The sequence below is a fragment of the Danio rerio genome, chromosome 2 (genome assembly GCF_052040795.2).
Source record: "Danio rerio strain M-AB ecotype USA chromosome 2, GRCz13ab, whole genome shotgun sequence".
NCBI classification, from domain to species: domain Eukaryota; kingdom Metazoa; phylum Chordata; class Actinopteri; order Cypriniformes; family Danionidae; genus Danio; species Danio rerio.
This window is the reverse complement of record NC_141022.1, coordinates 8,582,308-8,603,904: the sequence shown is the minus strand read 5'-3', so window position 1 is coordinate 8,603,904 and position 21,597 is coordinate 8,582,308. Positions and strand designations below refer to the sequence as shown.

Genomic DNA, 21,597 nt, shown 5'->3' with positions numbered 1-21,597 from the left:
TTATGACTTTTGCTTCGAACAAAAAATAAGTTTTATGCTTATTAATAGTTAATAATTTGGGTGCAAATTACAGGGGGGGTTGGAGGGGTTTGACACATGTAAATAACATTTTATTACCTGAAGGACTTCAAAACAAGATGTGTTGGCTGGGTTTCTCTTTAAATTGTAGAAGATAGTTTGTACTGATCTGACCATTTTTCTCAGAAAACATATTTCTAATGGTGCTTTTGACTTGATATTTTCAACAGATGTTGGTAACAACCAAAGAAATTCATATATGCAGTGAAAACAAATCTAATTAGTTTACAAATTAAGTTATGCATAATAAAAGTAAATGACGCAGGGAAAAAAAGTATTGATCACATGAAGAAAGGGAGGTGTTGAAACCCCAGACAGCAGCTAAAATCTCTCAGTATTTATTCAACAACCATCTGACCTTACTAAGTGTAAATGAATATTAGCTGCTAGCAGGACGATGAAGATGAAACCAGAGTGGACGTTTCAACAAGATAATGATCCAAAACACAGCCAAGGAAACTCTCAAATGGTTTCAGAGAAAGAAAATCAAGCTGAAGAATGGCCCAGTCAATCACCTGATCTAAACCCAATAGAAAATGCATATTAAAGCTCAGATTTGATAGACGAGACCCACAGAACATCAAGATTTGTACACTCTGTTAAAGTCTGTACAAAACACACATCTGAACAATGCATGTGAATTCTTTAAGCTGTCATCACCAAAAAAAAAAGCCGTTTATATAAAGTATTAAATGTATTTCAGTAGTTCAGTACTTTCTTCTTGTGTCATTCCATTGTTATTACACGTAATATATATATATATATATATATATATATATATATATATATATATATATATATATATATATATATATATATATATATATATATATATATATATATATATATATATATATATATATTATGTGCATGTCAACATTTAATGAAGCAGCAAATATTTGGATTTTTTTAAACATTTTTTTTTTCATCTGACTGGCCATAATTATGACCTTGAAATGAAGAAAATTGGTGGGCAATTGATCAAATATCTATCTTTGCTCAAGGGCAGTGAGTAATGTATGATGGGAGTCTCAAAAGCAAAAATGCAATGAAATGCACATCGTGTTTGGCAAGAAAGTGCGACATCCTAGAAGCAAAACACGAAAGAAAGAAATATTGGATTTGATTCAGCAGCGCAGCGCAATCGTTCAATATCATGGCTTTTGTCAGAGTACCGTGAGATTGCCTATTGATATTATGATGATCAGCCATTAAGATACTAATGATACGCATTATCATCTAAGCTAACATAGATGGCTCTGTAATCTATGCACTGAAGAATTTGTATTCGACCAGTTATTCATACTTTGGTTTGGGTGACTAATTCTAACTATTAACTACTTGCTTAGGGCGGCTTGGTTGCAGCTGGAAGGGCTTCCGCTGTGTAAAACATATGCTGGATAAGTTGGTGGTTCATTCCGCTGTGGCGGCCCCTGATGAATAAAAGGATTAAGCCGAAGGAAAATGAATGAATGAAATAATTTAAATAAAAATGTATGTCTTTTGTTGTGTGTGTGTGTGTGTGTTTGTGTGTGTTCATACATGTATACATAAATGTACATCTTGATGTGATGAATCATTTGACAGCACTAATTATAATAATAGACTGCTAATTAGCCAGTAGCTAATAGCATGAATTGTGACCTGAACTAAAGTGTTATCACATATACAGTATGCCTGCTGAAAAATCCAGCTTAAACCAGCCTAGGCTGGTTGGCTGGTTTTAGCTGGTTGACCAGGCTGGTTTTAAAGGATTTTTGTTTCCAGCCATTTCCAGCCTGGTCTTAGCTGGTCAGGCTGGAAAATGACCAGCTAGATCCAGCTAAAACCAGCTTGACCAGCCTGGTTTAAGCTGGACATAGCTGGTTTTGGCTGGGCTCCCAGCCTGGCTAGGCTGGTCAAGCTGGTTTTAGCTGGTCATCTCCCAGCCTGACCTGCTAAGACCAGGCTGGAAATGACTGAAAACCAGCCTGGAAATGGCCAAAACCCCTCTAAAACCAGCCTGGTCGACCAGCTAAAACCAGCCAACCAGCCTAGGCTGGTTTAGGCTGTTTTTTTCAGTAGGGTTATACAATAAAATGAACACCTCACATATGCGTCAAGTCTGAAAACCAAGTTGGTATTTACTGCCTTTGTTAGCATAATACCCAAAAAGACCTTGTGAAAAACTCCATTTCTATTAGCTTTGAGGAAAATTCAGAGAACATTTTATTAAAGTGCCAAAGAGAAGTGCAGCGATATCTTTGCTTCACAGCTACGGTGAGCATTACGAATTGATAAGAACAGCCTTGACCATCAGAATGGAGAGTACAGATGGCAGCCGTGATATGTGCAGAAGCCTGTCTCTACAGTATCTCTGTCTGCAGCAAACATATGGATGTAGTCAGTAGAGTACAGTACGTGAAGGCTTGTTCACTGTAGCCGACATGATAGGCTACAAATAAGGGAACTGACTGACTAGAATCTCATACAGCTCCTTTCACTTCAGCATCTACATCATCTCTTCTGGCTAAAAATGTTGAGTAAACATTTCTGTCGATGCTAGTTGGGAGTGAAGATTTATAGCTAGCTTGCTCGTTTAGCTAGTACTTTGTTTGGATTAGTGTATTGATTAGCCTATTCGTTCACGTTGTTGGTTTCAGCGTTAAATGTTGTTTATTTTAGCATCAGAAGTACTAAGCTTTTTCCACTGAGTTTTTCAGATATATTTAGTAAGATAGATGCTTATTCTTACTTTAGTTAGCTTTAGCTTTTTCACAGATGAAGTTAGCATATAGCCTGCTCATTTTATTTGGACTTTTTGAAACACATTAAAGGAGTAGTTCAGCTAAAAATAAAGATTTCCTTATTATTTACTCAAACTCAAGGTGTTTTCTTTCTTTTGTTGAAACAAAAAAAAGATATTTTGAAGAATGTTGGAGAAAAACAGCCACTGACATTGAAAGTAGGAACAAAAAATACTATCCCTGCTGAAAAATCCAACTTAAACCAGCTTAGGCTTGTTGGCTGGTTTTAGCTGGTCGACCAGGCTGGTTTTAGAGGGGTTTTGGCCACTTCTAGGTTGGTTTCCAGCCATTTCCAGCCTGGTCTTAGCTGGTTAGGCTGGGAGATGACCAGCTAAAACCAGCTTGACAAGCCTTGCAGGCTTGGAGCCCAGCCAAAACCAGCTATGTCCAGCTTAAACCAGGCTGGTCAAGCTGGTTTTAGTTGGATTTAGCTGGTCATTTTCCAGCCTGACCAGCTAAGGCCAGGCTGGAAATGGCTGGAAACCAGCCTGGAAGTGGCCAAAACCCCTCTAAAACCAGCCTGGTCGACCAGCTAAAACCAGCCAAAAAGCCTAGGCTGGTTTAAGCTGGATTTTTTAGCAGGGATGGAAGTTAATGGCTGTTTTTTTTTTTACTTAGCATTCTTCAGAATATCATCCTTTGTGTACAACACATTAAAGAAACTGGAACTTGAATACAGTGGAGGATGTGTAAATGATGACAGATTTTTACCTTTTGTTTGTGTGTATGTGTGTGTGTGTGTGTGTGTGTGTGTGTGTGTGTGTCATTTGATTTTGAGTTTCTACCGATACCAAAAACCCAATCCGATGCTTCTATAATACATTAAAAAAAGAATAAAGAAGAGCAAATAGTCAGATCCAGGATGTTACCTCAAAGTAACTTCAACTTAAAATACCCGGCAGGCAGTCCCAAGTTTACATGTTTCACAGTTCGATATGCCAATGTTGTCATCATCAACTTTATAATATCTCTAGACCACAGACATACTCGCGCTTTCCGCTTCAAGCTGATTCTGCGTTCTACTATGCCACTGTCTTTGCTGTTTCTGTGTGAAGTCAAAAAAGGTCTAACTCTGTGCCACTGCATAACTATAGATGTGTTAAAAATAATGAGAATATATATTTACACATATACAAATATACATTTGAGTCCTGATCAGGAGGTTACATCCGATTCTGAGCGAGTCTGAAAATGGGTGTTCGAGCCCGATTTTCTATCACATGATCGGATCTGGTTATATCTCTTTAGGCTCCAAAAGCATAAACATGAGCTAAAATTAAAACTTCCAGAGGTTTTTCGCACTAAATGTTTTAATGCAGTTAACATATATTAATTTATGAAAACAAAGGTCAATATTTGTTACATTAGTTGTCTGTTATCTTTGTATTAAGTCCCTCTGGGGTCTGTTTATACACTTTGAAGCATGAAATTGTTGTTTGCAATTTGTATGCAGGTCCAGAATAGGGATCGGCCAAATAAAACAAACACACACACACACACACACAAACACACACACACACACACACACACACACACACACACAAACACAAAAATAAAAATAAATAAATAATAATATTATTAAAAATAATAATAATTCCTACATTTATATAGCGCTTTTCTGAACACTCAAAGTGCTTTACACATTTTGGGGGTGAATTTCCTCATCCACCACCAGTGTGCAGCATCCATCTGGATGATATGACGACAGCCACATTGTGCCAGACACCAGCTTATTGGTTGAGTGAAGACAGAGTGATGAAGCCAATTATTGATAAAGCCACGATGGACAGAGGCCAGTGGACAAATTTGGCCAGGATGCTGGGGTTTAACCCCTACTCTTTTTCGAAGGTCATCCTGGGATTTTAAACGGCCACAGTAAGTCAAGACCTCGATTTAATTTCCCATCTGAAAGATGATGAAGTATAGATTCCCCAGCAATGTACTGGAGAGTTAGGAGCCACACAGACCATACATTGAGCGCCCCCTGCTGGTCTTACTATAGCCACTTAATAAATAATAAATAAATGAAAAAAGCCAGTTCTGATTTCTGGCTATTCAATCTTTTCATCTGTAAGCAATAAAAAAAAACAAGTAGAAGCCTGACTTAAAAAAATAAAATAAAATAAAAAACACAACAGAAAATAAATATAATATATAAGGCTGAAGCATACAAACAAATAAATTTTTTTATAATTTATGCAGCTTTTTCGATGTTGTACCCCAACGTCGTTGCATTTTATTTGAAAATGAAAATTGGGTTGAGAACTCAAAGTCAGGCCAATGTCAATATCCAACAGCTAACCCAAAACCAACCAAATATCAATGTCTAATGATGTTAGAGCTTGACATTGTGCTGATGTTACCACTGTGTAGTCTATCAGACGTTGCATTTTAGTTGCCATACATGATAAATAAATGTCAGTATTTGACGTAAATAGGATGTTGGTTTAAGATGTTGGCTCTACATTGGGCTTTGGTTACTTTCTAACGACCTAAAATCAACCTAATATCAACATCATTATTGGACATCAAAATAACGTTGTCCTTAGATGCTGGCTAGATGTTGAATTTTGGTCACCTGACGTCACAACCTAAATCTAACCTAATACTACCGTCTTATAACATTGTGTGCCTGCTGGGCAATAACTAAATGCACTACAGAATGTTACGTTTAAACACATTCCCAAATTACAAGTAAACGCATCAGCTTTTTACAACATAATATTTACTACTCACAACTCTAAAGTACAATTAAAAGGGCTACTTTTTACTCATACTTTGCGTAATATTTACAATGGTATTTTTAATGGTACTTTTACTTGAGTGATATTTCAGTATTCTGTCCACCACTGGATGTCTTCAGTGAAGTGCTTAAAACCACGTTTCATTATCCACGAAAGTAAAGGAGCAAAGAGTAAAAGTAAAGTAAAGAGAAAGTAAAGAGGGCGAATGGAGAAGGCTCATTCTTTATCCTCTCGCTGCAGATGGTCTGTTTAATTGTTTTCTCGCTAGTGAAGCGTTCAGTTTGTCCATTCAGTTTTTCCACTTACAACGTTCCCCATGTAAATAGCAAATGAGCCACGGTGTGATGCAACTGACTCTTAAAGGAAATGGGAGATGAGACTCTGATTGGTTTAATGCACGTTATGCACAAAACACACCCATAACTCATTAGGAGAATAAACACAACCCTATTAGACCATGCACCCCACGCAGAGCGTATTTTCCCATCCTTAAAATAGCAAAAGTGTATTCGGACACGCCCCTAATGCTTTTGCGCCATGCCTTTTACTCTTTGCACCTAGATCATTAAAAGAGAACCCTAAATGTGTGATGTAAAAAAGAGTGTTGGTCGGTATATGATGGTCAGCAGGTCATATCTGTGTGTGTTTTGCAAACTGCTTTTCATCTCAGATTAATGAGCTGGAGCTGGGTCTACTCTCTAATTAGGCATCCACAGACTCCAGTGGTGTTAATGTGTGTGTGTGTGCGTGTTTTAGATGTAACGGTTTCTTCATGTGTTGTATTGTAGGGTGGGAAGATTCCGATTCGCTGGACGGCTCCCGAAGCTATCGCCTTCAGGAAGTTCACCTCTGCCAGCGACGTGTGGAGCTATGGCATTGTGATGTGGGAAGTGATGTCATTCGGAGAGCGGCCGTACTGGGACATGAGTAATCAAGACGTACGTCAGCTTCTTATGCTTTCGTCAAATCATGTTTGCGTCACATTTCAGTTCTAAATGATAAGAAAGAAATATTAAAGAAAAAGATGATTCTGTATAGGCCTACATTGGCATAAAATGTGCAAAACAATCTACAAGCATAGACAAATTCAATAAATAAAAACATACTAATTAAATAAACAGTGTTTCATTGTTTTCCGAGGAGTTAAACTGTATTCAAGTATATGGAAACTGAATAATTAAATGTAAAATCATACTGCATAGTCTTCATTTAATAAACAATTCAATAAAATTAATTATTATTTTTTTTTAATTATAAACAACACCATTTAAACTGATTTAAAGTCACAAGCCTCAAAACTGATTTAAATAAGTTACAGGCTTCTAAAACACTTGCAAAATATAATCTAAATTTAACATTGCATATTCTGCAATGTGACTATTGTAAATGATCACATTGCGATATCGAAGCTGAAATGATATATTGTGCAGCCAAAATTTGGATCCAAAATATTGTTATTGTATAGATAATAAATAATAATAATAATGACAATATAGTAAATAATATAGAGAATACAATAATAAATGTCCTAATAGTGTAAGTTACTATAAATATATTTGTATTTTTCAATACACATTTTGACTTTATTATTATTTCTTATTAATTTAAATTAGGATGAATATGATACTTAACTTTGGAAAAAAAAAAAAAAAAAAAATATATATATATATATATATATATATATATATATATATATATATATATATATATATATATATATATATATATATATATATATGGTCCCACTTTATATTAAGTGTCCTTAACTACTATGTACTTCCTTTAAAAAATAAATACAATGTACTTACTGTGTTTATGATGTATTTGAGAACACTTGTGGTGCTTTTGAGTTGGGATAGAGGTTGGGTTATGAACAGGTTTTGTGGTATGGGTAGGTTTAAGGGGGGGCATAAGGTGTAAGGGATGGTCAACAATGTATTTACAAATGTAATTACAAAAGTTAATTAAAGATGTAATTACATACTGGTATTTAATCAAGCATAAGTACACCGTAAATACATGTATTTACACAATAAGTACATTGTAACAAACTATTAATTCCTGTGTAAGTACTTATTAGTTAAGGCCACTTAATATAAAGTGGGACCATATATATTTATATATATGGTTGTTACCAACATCTGGTGACAATTTTAAGTCAACAGCATCATTAGAAATATGTTTTCTGAGTGGTTAAGTGTTCAGTACAGTATATATATATATATTAGTTGTTCTTTTTCATTGAATCTTAGTGTTAATTTTCATGTTCATCGTAATTCAAATTAATAAATAATAATAATAATAAAAACTATACATCATGATACAACAGTAACTGCGTAATATATGTACATTTTTTAATATTATTTAATATAAAACAGTCATTTAAATTAATAACAGTTAAATAACATTTGAGTGGTGGGTTCTATATAATAATAATATTTGCAATAAATAATGATATAATTAGGTGATGCAGTGGCGCAGTAGGCAGTGCTGTCGCCTTACAGCAAGAAAGTAGCTGGTTCGAGCCTTGGCTGGGTCAGTTGGCGTTTCTGTGTGGAGTTTGCGTGTTCTCCCTGCATTCGCTTGGGTTTCCTCTGGGTGCTCTGGTTTCCCCCACTGTCCAAAAACATGCGGGACAGGTGAATTGGGTAGGCAAAATTGTCCGTAGTGTATGGTTGTAAATGAGTGTGTGTGGCTGTTTCCCAGAGATGGGTTGCGGCTGGAAGGGTATCCGCTGTGTAAAACCTGCTGGATAAGTTGGCGGTTCATAAAATAATTAATACAAAAATGAATAAAAAGGGACTTAGCCGAAAAGAAAATGAATGAATAAATAATATAATTATTAGAATTATAATAACAATAATTATTATTTTCATTATTATAAATTGTAATTAATATTTTTTTCCAATTTAATTATCTGGAACTGTGTTTTTTTATTTCATTTACTTAAACCAGCATATATGAATGCTAGTATAATACAGTATTTACTATAGTACAAATATACTAAATATATTTGAATACATTACTAATAGCAGAAGTATAACAGCAATGACAATGACATTTTTTAGTACTATAAAAATGCAAAATGTGAAGTCATTTGTTAGCTAAAAACAATTCCGAATCCCCTTTATTTTAATTTCAGTAGTGTAAAGTGATGAATTGCAAATACTCAAATTACAGTAATTGAGTACATTTTAGTGCTGTATCTGTACTTTTACTCCACTATTTTCCCTCAACCTGCAGTCACTACTTTATTTTTTCTTGCCTATTGTGATTGGCTGAGTAGAAAAACCAATCCTGTGATTCCTGTCCAATCAAATCGCACATAGAAACTAAAGCCCATCCTAGTGAACAATCTCAAGACATGGGTGCTTTATAAATGCAGCAAACCATTTGGAAACATGCCCAAGTAGATGTCCAAAATCTTTACACTCAATGACATTGATGAGAATATAAAGGATGTTTGATGACAGAAATCGTCAAGTGGCCTTAAATGATAACTAAATGCACTACAGAATGTTACGTTTTCACACACATGCCTTTCACATTGTAATGCTACCAAAACACTACCTTATACTCATTCTTTAGTAATATTTACAACAGATACTTTTACTCTACTTGCGCTACATTTTTGGCCCTGTAATGGTACTTTTACTTGAGTACGACATTTCAGTAGTCTTTCCACTATTGTTTTTAATTATGTGCTAAAATGTGACATCATAATATCCATCATTTCGCACCTGATCATTTTCTGTTTCAAAACATGAACTCTTTTATCTCCATTCAGTGATTTTATAACAAGCACTATGCAGTAGGTTTTATTCTCAGAAGGATTTTTCGACACTATTAATCTTTATTACGTTTTAACCATTGTAACACTTCAGCCGCATACAGAAATACAGTGTGCCTAATAAAACTCTTCACAGCGTTGAGTTTTTGCTAATGTGAAAGGACAGTGTAATTGGTGTCTGTGTATGTGTGTTGATGCTGTAGGTGATGAACGCAGTGGAGCAGGACTACAGGCTGCCTCCACCCATGGACTGCCCCGCGGTTCTGCACCAGCTGATGCTGGAGTGCTGGGTGAAGGAGCGCAACATGAGGCCGCGTTTCGGACAGATCGTCAGCACTCTCGACAAGCTCCTCCGCAACGCCGCCAGCCTTAAAGTGCTCACCAGTACACACTCAGGGTGAGCAGAAAACACGCCACGATACACACAGGTCAACTGTGCTTTTGATTTACAGGACAAGACAGATGCTTCTGCTGAAATATAGACGCTCAAATCAATTTTGGCAGGGCATGCGGTAAAAGAAAGGCTGAAAAGTCGTCAAACTGACAAAGCCTATTTTTGATATGCAGTCGAAGTAGAAAAAGTATGTTTAACAGACAATTTTTCACAGTATTTCCTATAATGTCCTTTCTTATAAGTCTTATTTTGGCTAGAATGAAAGTTTTTATTTTATTTTTAAACCACTTTAAGGTCAATATTATTATCCCCTCTGAGCAATTTGTTTTTCGATTGTCTACAGAACAAACCCAAGTGTGCCGCAAGCCTGCGTTTGAGTGAAGGTCTCGGCCGTTAGATTGCCCCCTGGGGGCTGGCTGCAGTACAAGTCATAAAGCCTGCCTCCTCCATGTTAATGAAGGAGACTTGAGCCCAAATAAAAAAATGTATTACACTTGCAATAAACTGTCCCGAAAGATGGTTCTGGTCGATTAAGGCACTGGTTATTGTGCTGAAATAGGTGCAGATCTTGATTTTTGTTAACAGTTTGTTTTTAGCAGTAATTTAACGCTGGGCGTGTCATCGTGATTGACAGTTGTGATTGACAGTTTCTCAAAGCAGCGCGTCTGAGCTTCGGCAAAAGACTGAAGTGTTATTATTCGATTGCTGTGTTATTTTACCATGACAAAATGAGTTCAGCAGTAAACTACAGTTTCTGACATACATGATCCTGGTGGAACACTGTTTATTCGCTAAGGTCAGGGCTTTTTGCGGGCTTTATTAGTTTGCTGATACACACACGCCTAGCCACCCAGATAGCAAAATACACTCGGGCCAGTTCCAGCTAGATTCTCGCCTGCCGGAGACTTACCACTCAGAGTTCAGACTGACTACCTCTGCTGGACCTACTCCGAATGCCTGGACTCACTGCCCGATTCCAGCCCGAGTCAATCGAGCCAGATGCGGCCGAGCGAGCCGGCGCTGCCGCATGCGAGCCGGAATCAGCCCGCGACGCCGCGAGTAGGTTATGCGCTGCGGCCCGGAGCTGGCGCGATTGAATATATAAAACCCTCATATTTGTTAACGTTATTACATCCATTTGTGTTGATATGACAGCAAACGCATGCTGAGAAGTTCGGGGGGCGTGGTTGATTTTACATAAAGCGTTTGGTTGGAAGCTCGACTCCGCTCATTTTCGCGGCTCCTCCTCTGGCTCCATCAGACAATCCTTCTGCGCATGTCAAGGCTCCAATTTCAGCAGTCTTTTGCGACAGTTTGTGCCCGTCAAGCAGGCGTTTTGCCCTCAAGGCGTTCAATGGGAAAAGGGGCTGTCGCGTCGTCCATATTTTTTACAGTCATTGAACAAACCTCCCTTATACAGTGTTTTGCCTAATTACCTGAACTTGCCTAATTAAACAGTTTAAGCTGAATACTAGTTTCTTGTAAAATATTACACTTACCGGTCACTTTGTTAGGTACACCTTACTAGGACTGGGTTGGACCAAATTTGCCTTTAGAACTGCCTTAATCCTTCGTGGCATAGATTCAACAAGGTTCCGGAAATATTCCTCAGAGATTTTGGTCCATATTGAGATGATAGCATCACACAGTTGCTGCAGATTTGTCGGCTGCACATCCATGATGAGAATCTCCTGTTTCACCACATCCCAAAGGTACTCTGTTGGATTAAGATCTGGTGACTGAGGAGGCCATTTGAGTACAGCGAACTCATTGTCATGTTCAAGAAACCAGTCTGAGATAATTTGCACTTTATGACATGGTGGGTTATCCTGTTGGAAGTAGACATCAGAAAATGAGTATACTGTGGTCATAAAGGGATGGACATGGTCAGCAACAATACTCAGGGAGGCTGTGACGTTGACATGATGCTTATTTGGTTGTAATAGGCTCAAAGTGTGCCAAGAAAATATCCCCCACACCATTACACCACCACCAGCAGCCTGAACCATTGAAACAAGGCAGGATAGATCCATGCTTTCATGTTGTTGGCGCCAAATTCTGACCCGACCATCCGAATGTTGCAGCAGAAATCGAGACTCATCAGACCAGGCAATATTTTTCCAATCTTCTCTTGTCCAATTTTGGTTAGCCTGTGTGAGCCTCAGTTTCCTGTTCTTAGCTGACAGGAGTGGCACCCGGTGTGGTCTTCTGCTGCTGTAGCCCATCTGCCTCAAGGTTAGACATGTTGTGCGTTCAGAGATGCTCTTCTGCATACCTCTTGCCTTTCTATTAGCTCAAACCAGTCAAGCCAATCCCCTCTGACCTCTGGCATCAACAGGCATTTGCGCCCCTAGAACTGCCACTGACTGGATATTATCTCTTTTGTGGATCATTCTCTGTAAACCCTACAGATGGTTGTGCGTGAATATCCCAGTAGATCAGCGGTTTCTAAAATACTCAGACCAGCCTGTCTGGCACGTTTAAAGTCATTTAAATCTCCTTTCTTTCCCATTCTGATGCTCGGGTTGAACTGCAGCAGATCCTCTTGACCATGTCTTCTTGGCTAAATGCATTGAGTTTCTGCCATGCGATTGGCTGATTAGAAAATTTATGTTAATGAGTAATTGGACAGGTGTACCTAATAAAGTGGCCAGTGAATGTACATAACATCATCATGGCTAATAAGAAGATAAAATAAATCAGTTATTAGAAACTATGAATGAGTTATTAAAACTATTATGTTTAGAAATGTATTGAAAAAAATCTTTAAACAGAAACAGAAATTGGGGTAAAAATATATCGGGAGGGAAATACTTCTGACTTCAACTGTGTTTCACTACATTGTGATTTTAAAAAAAATGTAGGCCTTGTTAAAACATCAGGGAGCATGAATGTTTTGCTGGGTGGTTGTTTTTTTATTACTCAGGAGATTTAGAATTAGGATGACTAAGGAGTTTTTAGGTTTTGAATTTAAATCAAGTGAGTTTTTAAGGCACTTTGTGGTGTAATATATGTAAATCCCCGCCGTGAGATAATGTTGCTGTTGTAAGAAAAAAAGTTGCAGTTGCAACATGTATAAATTTCACAAAATCTAAAGTTTGAATAATAAGAAATAAATTACAGCTAGATATAAAGACAGTCACAATGTGAAATTTAAAATAACAGATGTAGTTTGTAAATATAAATGTGGAATACAGACTTTAGTACAGTGGCCGAATAAGATTAATGTACAGCAATTTTAAGGAAACAAGTCCAATAACAAAATTGCCAGCAAATGAAAAAGGTCTACATTCATTTGACAGCAGACATTCTGCAAATTCTCACAATACATTGACATTTAAAAGAAACAAAAGAAGTCCTCATAGCACTTTCAAATAGTACCGAAACAATGGAAATGTTTCAAGGGGACCCTAAAGTGTGACGGACCCAGCTATTTAGGTTATGGTTATTTAGTCTAATAAAATACAAAAAAAAAAAACAAGGGAATCAGGATGTTGAAATAAACAAATAAAAAACTCACCTTTCAAAGATCACCTACAACATCACTTAGCAATAATCACGGCACAGCGGCATCCATCACATTTTCCTGAAACATTTCCATTGTGTTCTGTTGTTTTTGTAGAAAAAAGTCAAATAAAAAAGACAAAGTCGCAATTTGAGATTGATAATGATACTGTGATACGTTACAGTATATCATAATATGGGAAAGCAGGGTGCAACCTCATAAAACAATGTTACGGTTTTAAAATGTTTCAATTCTGTTGTTAAAAATTTTAGATATAGTCACTTTGTGCAATCTTTTGTTGAAATTAAGGAAGCACTACAATGCTAGATGCACTTTGTCGAAAACCAGAGCTAAAAATGCTTAGTAATTAGTAGTTAATAAAAAAAAATGTATTCAATGTCTTTTTGAAATTTAACTCAATAACTTTTAACTGATTTTAAAAAACACAAACACACACACACACAATAGCAGTGCATCTGAAATTGCATACTTCATGCTATATAGTATATAAAAAACAGTATGCGAGCCGAGCAATATACTAATTCAGGTATTCTCAACTGGTGCCGACTACTAGGCGTCAATGATCCTGCAGGTGGGCCGCAAAATATTTTACTATAATTTTGGGATATCATTATTAATATGCTATATTAAAATGATCGAAGTGATGCACTTTCTCCTGTTCTCTGATTGATTACTTCATGCGGCCTCGTGATCGCGTTTGCAACTAGTACTCGTAAGTCTGTTCATTCACAAAGGGAAGTGAAAGTTTCTCTTTGTGTATTTTTGTTTGAACTGTGTAGTATATCCACATAGTTGTCCAAATAATGTCCTGTGAGTGTTTTATAATGGACGCGTGCCCATACAGGAGGATCTAGAGAGGCGCAGCGGTGTTTCTGTCATCGAATGTAAAATAAAATTGCATATGAGCTTCAGACGCGCTCTGGCGGAGCTGTCCTCTTTTCTTGTCAGCGATCTCCCAATAATATTCAGCTGCAAACTCAACAGCCATTAGATCAACCCATTTCAACAGATTTAGGGTGTTTTACTGTATTTTACATTTTGAATATTTTTAAATAGTAGATATTTAATAGTAGATATTTAGTAAGTGCAGTTTAAAGCAGAAGCTGGTCTTTTGCCATCTCCCTGTTGACCTGTGGTTCTCTTTGAATCTGTGTATGTTTTTTATTATATACAGTTGAAATCAGAATTATTAGCTTCTCTTTTATTCTTTTATTTTATAACATTCTCAAATGATGTTTAACAGAGCAAGGAAAATTTCACAGTATGTCTGATAATATTTTTTTTATTCTGGAGAAAGTCCTATTTGTTTTATTTCTGCTAGAATAAAAGCAATTTTAAATAATAAAAAAAATGAAGGTAAAAATTATCAGCCCTTCTAAGCTATTTTTGTTTTTGATTGTCTAAAGTGTTGGAATATCAAGCCAATCCCATGCGTGTTCAGTAAAAAAAGGTGAGGAGACGGTTTTCTTCAATGCCAAAAATATTAGTAATTTATTACATACAAATGAATAAATCAATGATGGTTACGTTACCCCAATGCAAGACAAGAATTACATTCAAGAGGTTCACAACTAACATACATTTCCCTGACTCCAGAGCATACACACAACTGATATTAACATGTGGAGTTTTGGTGTAACGTCACTTATCAGTCATTCTGCAGTCCTATGAGTGTTGCCCCCAGACATACTTCCTCTTTCTGCAACCCTTCTCTGCATACCAGAACTGAACAATTACATGCATCTTTAATATATTTCACAACCTCTATAAGCATCATGCTTCTTGTGACATGTCTAGACTTCTTATTAGACAGCAGTCTGAAACAAGGGCCCCCACACTATATGTATTCTTATTCTGCTATTTCCCTCTTGTCAGCATTACCTTCTAAAAAGTATGCAACACAGTAAAAAAAGAAGAAGTATGCCTGGTCTATATATGGTATCATACAAAAGAAAAAGATAGATTAATCTGTTGTTAGTAAAGATACAAAAGTAATAAAAATAAATTCCTTTTTCTCCACAACAGAACAAACCAACATTATACAATAACTTGCCCTATTACCCTAACCTGCCTAGTTAACATAATTAACCTAGTTAGGCCTTTAAATGTCACTTTATAGAAGAGTCTTAAAAAATATCCAGCGAAATATTATGTAGTGCCATCATGGCAAAAATAAAATAAATCAGTTATTAGAAATGAGTTATTTAAACTATTATGTTTAGAAATGTGTTGAAAATCTGCTCTCTGTAAAACAGAAATTGGGGAAAAAATAAACAGGGGGCTAATAATTCAGGGCGGCTAATAATTCTGACTTCAGCTGTATATAGTTTATTGTTATGTATAAATAAATTAGAAAAAATAGAAAATAATAGAAGGCACAACAAATCAGGTTTAAATGAGCATTTCATACAAACATTTTAGCGAAAAATGTCAGACAGGCAGGCCTTCAAAAATTGATCAAAGAAAGAAGTGGCCCCGAAGTTAAAATGGTTGAGAACTTGTACTTAATCCTGTAATAATTCATAGTATTTGAAAAAAAACAGTAGACGAAAGGTACCCGGATAACTTACTATCTCCTGTGAGATTCTGGAATACGCATAATTTATTCACATAATTCACATACTTTATAATTAGGAGCAAATTAATGCAACTGACGCAGGTAGCGTTCCGCATTCCGCGTCATTTACACAACAGCTCTTTGTTCTCAGATTTGCATTGACTTGTATACAATTCATTCATGCAAATTCTTAATTCCATGTTTGGTGTAAACCCAGCATATAAAGGCAATTTCTGATGTACAAATTTATGTCAATAAATACAGTTTGTCTAATTATTATGTTTCTTTTTGTTTTTCTTTTTAAAATATTGTCCAAATGATGTTTAACAGAACAAGAAATTGTTCACAGTATTTTCTATAATACTTTTTCTTCTGGAGATAGCCTTATTAGTTTTATTTCGGCTAGAATAAAAGCAGTTTTAATTTTTTTTAAACCATTTTTGGTCAGTATTATTGGCCCCCTTAAGCAATTTTTGTATTTGATTGTCTACAGAACAAACCATCAATATACAATAACTTGCCTAACTTCCCTAACCTACCCAGATAACCTAATTTTAAACCTTTAAATGTCACTTTAAGCTGAATACTAGTATGTTGAAAAAAATCTAGTGAAATAATACGTACTGTCATCATGGCAATGATAAAATAAATCAGTTATTAGAAATTATTTATGTTTTAAAATGTGTAGAATAAAATCTTCTCTCCGTTAAACAAAAATTTGATGGGGGTGGGGGGATATACAGGGGGGCTAATAATTCTGACTTCAACTCTATATGCGTTAATAGTGTGAACGTAACTGCGATCTCCGCATGAGGAGAGTTTTAATTACATGTTAGAATTCTCCATTGCAGTCTAACAGAGACGTTTGAGTTTGGCTCGCAAGCTAAATTTGTAAACCGAACATGTGCAATAAAACAGCTATCACGATAAGCAAACCCCTCCCTGTGTCAAGCTATGCAAATCACTGTTTATATGTAGAGCTGTTCCCCCACCCGTCTCCACACGATAAGCAGTTTCAAGCACATAAATTATCCAGCAAATAAATGCAATCCATAACGCTGCTGAGTCTGACTTAGTCAAAATAAGCACGCTCATTTCACTTGCGTCTGTAAACGCCTGGAGCGCTTTGAACCGCACCGTCTTGGGATTGGAGTAACGGCTGACTTACACACAGTGCAGTGCCCTTTCCTCTTCGCTGGCTGCTGTGTCTGCTCGCTGGGGAAGCTGCTTTCGCTTTAGACTATGGCTAGCGGAGGTGGCGTGGAGAGCTTAATAAGGGAGATGGAGGAGATGCTAAAAGAGAGCAATGAGTTTAATTAGTCGGCTAATGAGCTTTTTAATGTGCCGGCAGTGGAGCCCCGTGCCCAGTGGTCGAGTGTGTGTGTGTGTGTGTGAGTGAGTGAGTGTGTGTCTGTCGTGACGCTGCATGCTGATGGCCTGTGTATGATTCATTTATGTTTGCATCTGTATGCACGAGCAGCCGTGGCCAGGCTGTTGACATGCCATGATCCAATCTCCAGAGGCAGCTGTGTGTCCGTGTGCCTGATTGCCGTCCTCATTGGAATGAGAGCCAACACATTTGGCCTGGCTTTACTGGGAATTTAAGGAATGGTTCAGATCAATATTAAAAAATTGTCATTGTTTACTCCCATTTTGTTCCAGATCTACAGTGGGCAGGAACAACTATTAAATGTGTCACTATTTTACTCAGAATACATATTTTTGAAGGTGCTGTTGACTTGAAATGTTCACCAAATGTTGATAAAAACCAAATGATATGATATGAAATGATAAAAACCAAAAAAATCCATAAATGCAAAGAAAACAAAACTAATTAGTTCACAAACTAAGTTTACACAGGGACAAATTATTGAACACTTGAAGAAAGGGAGACGTAGAATAGCAGTGAAAGCCCAGACAGCAGCTGAAATCTCTCAGTTGTTCTTCAGCATCCCTCTTCTCTTCGTCACTGTAAATGAATATTAGCTGCTTCAGTCCAACATATACATTAGCAGGATGATAAAGACGAAACCAGGATGGACATTTCAGCAAGACAATGATCCAAAACACAGCCGAGGAAACTCTCAAATGCATTCAGAGAAAGAAAATCAAGCTGTTGAATGGCCTAGCCAATCACCCGACCTAAATCCTATAGAAAATAACAGATTTTTAAAATATTTTTCAGTTTTGTTTTATTTTTGTTTGTATTGTTTAGGTTTTTAAAATAATAATAATAATACATTTTATTTGTATAGAATTTTTCTTTGCAACACAAAGCGCTTCACAAACAACAAAAAAGCATTGTAAAATTAACCAAATAAAAAAAATTTATAGACAAAATGTATAAATCAAAATAAACAACAAATATATTGTCAGATGAAAGCATACATGTCCACTCATACATTTGAAGTAAAAATTATTAGCCCTCCTGAATTATTAGCCCTCCTGTTTATTTTTTCCTCCAATTTCTGTTTAACAGCGAGAAGATTTTTTCATATTCTATATGAGAATATAAAGAGTTAACCAGTTACAGTACAAGCTGTGTGGAGCGATCACAAGTAAGAAAACACAATGAAATACATATTTTACAAGCTGGAGAAATCAAGGAGGCGACCATTTTAATCATACTTAAGTTACTTACACTTGTGAAACAGAGGAAGAAACTGATCCATGAACTGTGTGCTGTAAAGTTCCTGTTAAGCTCTGACAAAGTCCCATACATCAGTAGTCTTTTCTGATCTTTCCTTTAAGAAACAGTTGACGATTCCTGCGTTGCAGAGTAGATTATTGCATTAATAACCAGAATGTTCACTCAATATTCATTCATCTTCAGTTATGATCAGTCCCACACACACCTGCACTCCACTGGTGTTTAAAGGGAAAGGTGCGTTCACGTTTTACCGGATCCGGCACTTCATATTTTGAGAAACAATCTACATTTTTTCAGATTTAAACTTTATGTTTTTATTCACTTAGAGCTGTCGCACACTGTATGGAAGTTAATTTTCAAAAACCCATATTAGGGCTCTTTAATCCACAGAGTCATTTAGCTTAGCATAGCATAAATCATTGAATCTGATTAGACCATTAGCATCTTGCTCAATATTTAAAAAAAATAATTGAATAATTTTCCCATTTAAAGTTTGACTATTCTGTAGTTAAGTTGTGTACTAAGACCAATGTATAACAGAGGCTAGCCAGTAGGTGCTGTACAGGTAAACCTCACTCCTCTGACCTCTAAAGGTGCTGTAGTGACAGATCGCTAGAGGCCATGGTCTTTAGCCTCCTTGTTAAAGCAACCGACTCCTATGCGGAAGGTCACCGGTTTGATACCAGCTTGGAGCGGGTTGGGTGGCATAGGACCGGCAGGGCTATGTTGGTGTTGTGACCCGGAGGGGAGTGAGGTTAAGGAGGGTGAGTGTAACAGAGGCTAGCCAGTAGGTGCTGTGCAGGTAAACCTCAGTCCTCTGACCTCTAAAGGTGCTCTAGCTGGTTTGATACCAGCTTGAAGCGGGTTGGGTGACGTAGGACCAGCAGGGATACAAATGGAAAATGAAAGTTGCTATTTTCTAGCCTTACATACTCTCATTCTGGTGTAATAACCAAGGAACTTTGCTCTCATATGATATTGCACAGCGCCTCAATATAGTCCCCAGCTAGGTAGCTAGAAAATAGTACTGTGAAATATCATCTGCCATGATAGACAGAAAGACAGACAGACAGACATTGAATTATCTTGTGCGGACTAAAGTAGAAGAACATGACATTTTCCACAGATGTAATTCTTCTTGTTCGCATTCAAATGAAACATTTGGTGAGGTGTGACCAATTCAAAGCAAATTGATTTCCACTTTGACGTTACATTACAACAGAATCATCATTTCATGTAGAGTCTCTTGAAATTAAAGCCCTCAGTTCTGTCAATTTGTCATGCGTTAGCTGATCTTTGCTTTTTTTTAATTTCCTTCTCCACAGAGATCTCTGTCGAATTGGCGGGACTCTGCCGGGGCACCAAAGGAAGAGTATAGGAGATGCACAAGACATAAAACAACAAATGAGCCAAACTCTACCCATACGGGTTTGACTGATTCAAAATACACACACAAAAAACACCTGCTGAGCCTCCAGGCTAGCAACAACTGACTGGGACAATCAATAGAAAGCCCATGGAAAATGACTGGAGCCAACTATTGCTTGAAGAGCCAATGGAAAAACCTGTATACAATTTGAGACAGTGTCGCACCCCTTCCCAAGGAGCCTGTGGAAAACAGGCGTGTCCAATGGAAAACTGTATCGCAGCCTGCGTTTCGGCACCTGGGGATGCTGGGAAATCACAGCACATGTTAATTGGAATTCTGTATGATGGCGCCTCAGGCAACCGTCTTTGTTCTTCCCTCCCTTTTGCCATGACTTTCTTGTGTTTACACTGAATTCTCATTACATGGATTAAATCGACAACGTTTCTACTTCTCAGGTTCAGTTTGCATGTGTGCATGTGTTTCTCTACTGGCAAAAAAAAAACTAAAAAAACAATCACTTTCTTCCGGAACTCAAATCCCTTCCATACTCATTTGCCGAGGCCACAAACGATGAGACGGACTGGAGAATTATAAGCTAGCTGTAATAATGTTTAAATAATGTATTAAATGTACGCCGGGACCGTTTGATGTTGGCTAGAGGATATTTTGCCACTCTTTCTCCCTCAAAAATTCTTCTGATCTTTTCTTCATATTGAAGAAAGGACGAGAGGAGTGGAACAGATGAAACTTTCGGAAAGAGACATTACAGAGAACGGAAGGTCCTATACGGACGAAAAACAAAGCGGACTGTTACAAATCAAGAAAGGTGTTTTATTTACCTCTGTTGTATTTCGTCTTCCATGAAACGCTCCCGAGACTGAGAGGTTTGTCCACGTGGAGGACATCGAGCTGTGATTTTAAGATTCCCATTTCCCCAGCTTGTAAGCGAGGGGGGAATTGTGCTGTGTGTATGTGTGTGTGTATGTGTACAGTATGCTCATGTGCGCTTGACCGAGCTGGTCAGGCTCTACAGCTTTACATGCATGCCATATTCAAAACTCAAAGCTTATCCGAAAGGTGAAACGACGACAGGTTGACTCGAGCTGTTGTTTGATGAATATTCCGCTTATTTGAATTCCGTCTGTTCAGATATGCATAACTGTGTAAATAAATGCCTCATAAGAACTGAAGAGTCATCGGCGTGATTACAATGGCTGATTTACAAGATCCATGACACCTACATGAAATGTTCCCAACTATTTATTCAGCGCTAAGAGCAACTAAATGAGACATCACTGGGTTTTCTTTAACACTCTGTGTGCACATGCAACAATAGGCAATGTTCAAACACAATTAACCATCCGAGAAAGTCATTCATTTTAGTAAATCAGTCAGTTGAGTTATTTAAATGAACATGTATTTATGCTTGATTCTATATATGTAAACACATCATGCAGGTTTGAAATGGTTTTTATTATTAAGGGAAAACAAAATACATAACTACATAGCCTAGTGTGAAAAAGTGTTTGCACCTTAAACCTAATAACAGGTTAGCAGCGAAGTTTTCAATTACTTGAAATGTGTCTGTTACAGTGTTTGTGAAGGAATTTGTGGCCCGCTCATCTTTATATAGTTGTAATATAGCCACATTTGGAACATGAACTGCATTTTTAAAGTCATGCCACAGCATCTTAATTAGATTC

The 21,597-nt window shown here is 37.0% G+C and overlaps 1 protein-coding gene across 4 annotated transcripts in view; it reads left to right on the top strand.

Moving 5' to 3' along the window:
* The window catches only part of ephb3a (eph receptor B3a), a 93,592-nt gene extending 72,508 nt beyond the window's left edge, over window positions 1–21,084 (top strand). For 3 of the 4 annotated variants that reach the window (XR_015477531.1, XR_015477532.1, XM_087238781.1), the window contains 3 exons: window positions 6,397–6,546; window positions 9,602–9,795; window positions 19,851–21,084. Coding sequence is in view for 2 of the 4 variants with exons in the window: in XM_087238781.1 (XP_087094907.1) it covers window positions 6,397–6,546; window positions 9,602–9,795; window positions 19,851–19,959 (453 nt within the window). In the remaining 2 variants the exon portion in view is untranslated. 4 annotated transcript variants of the gene reach the window in all.
* The last annotated feature ends 513 nt before the right edge of the window (window positions 21,085–21,597 follow it).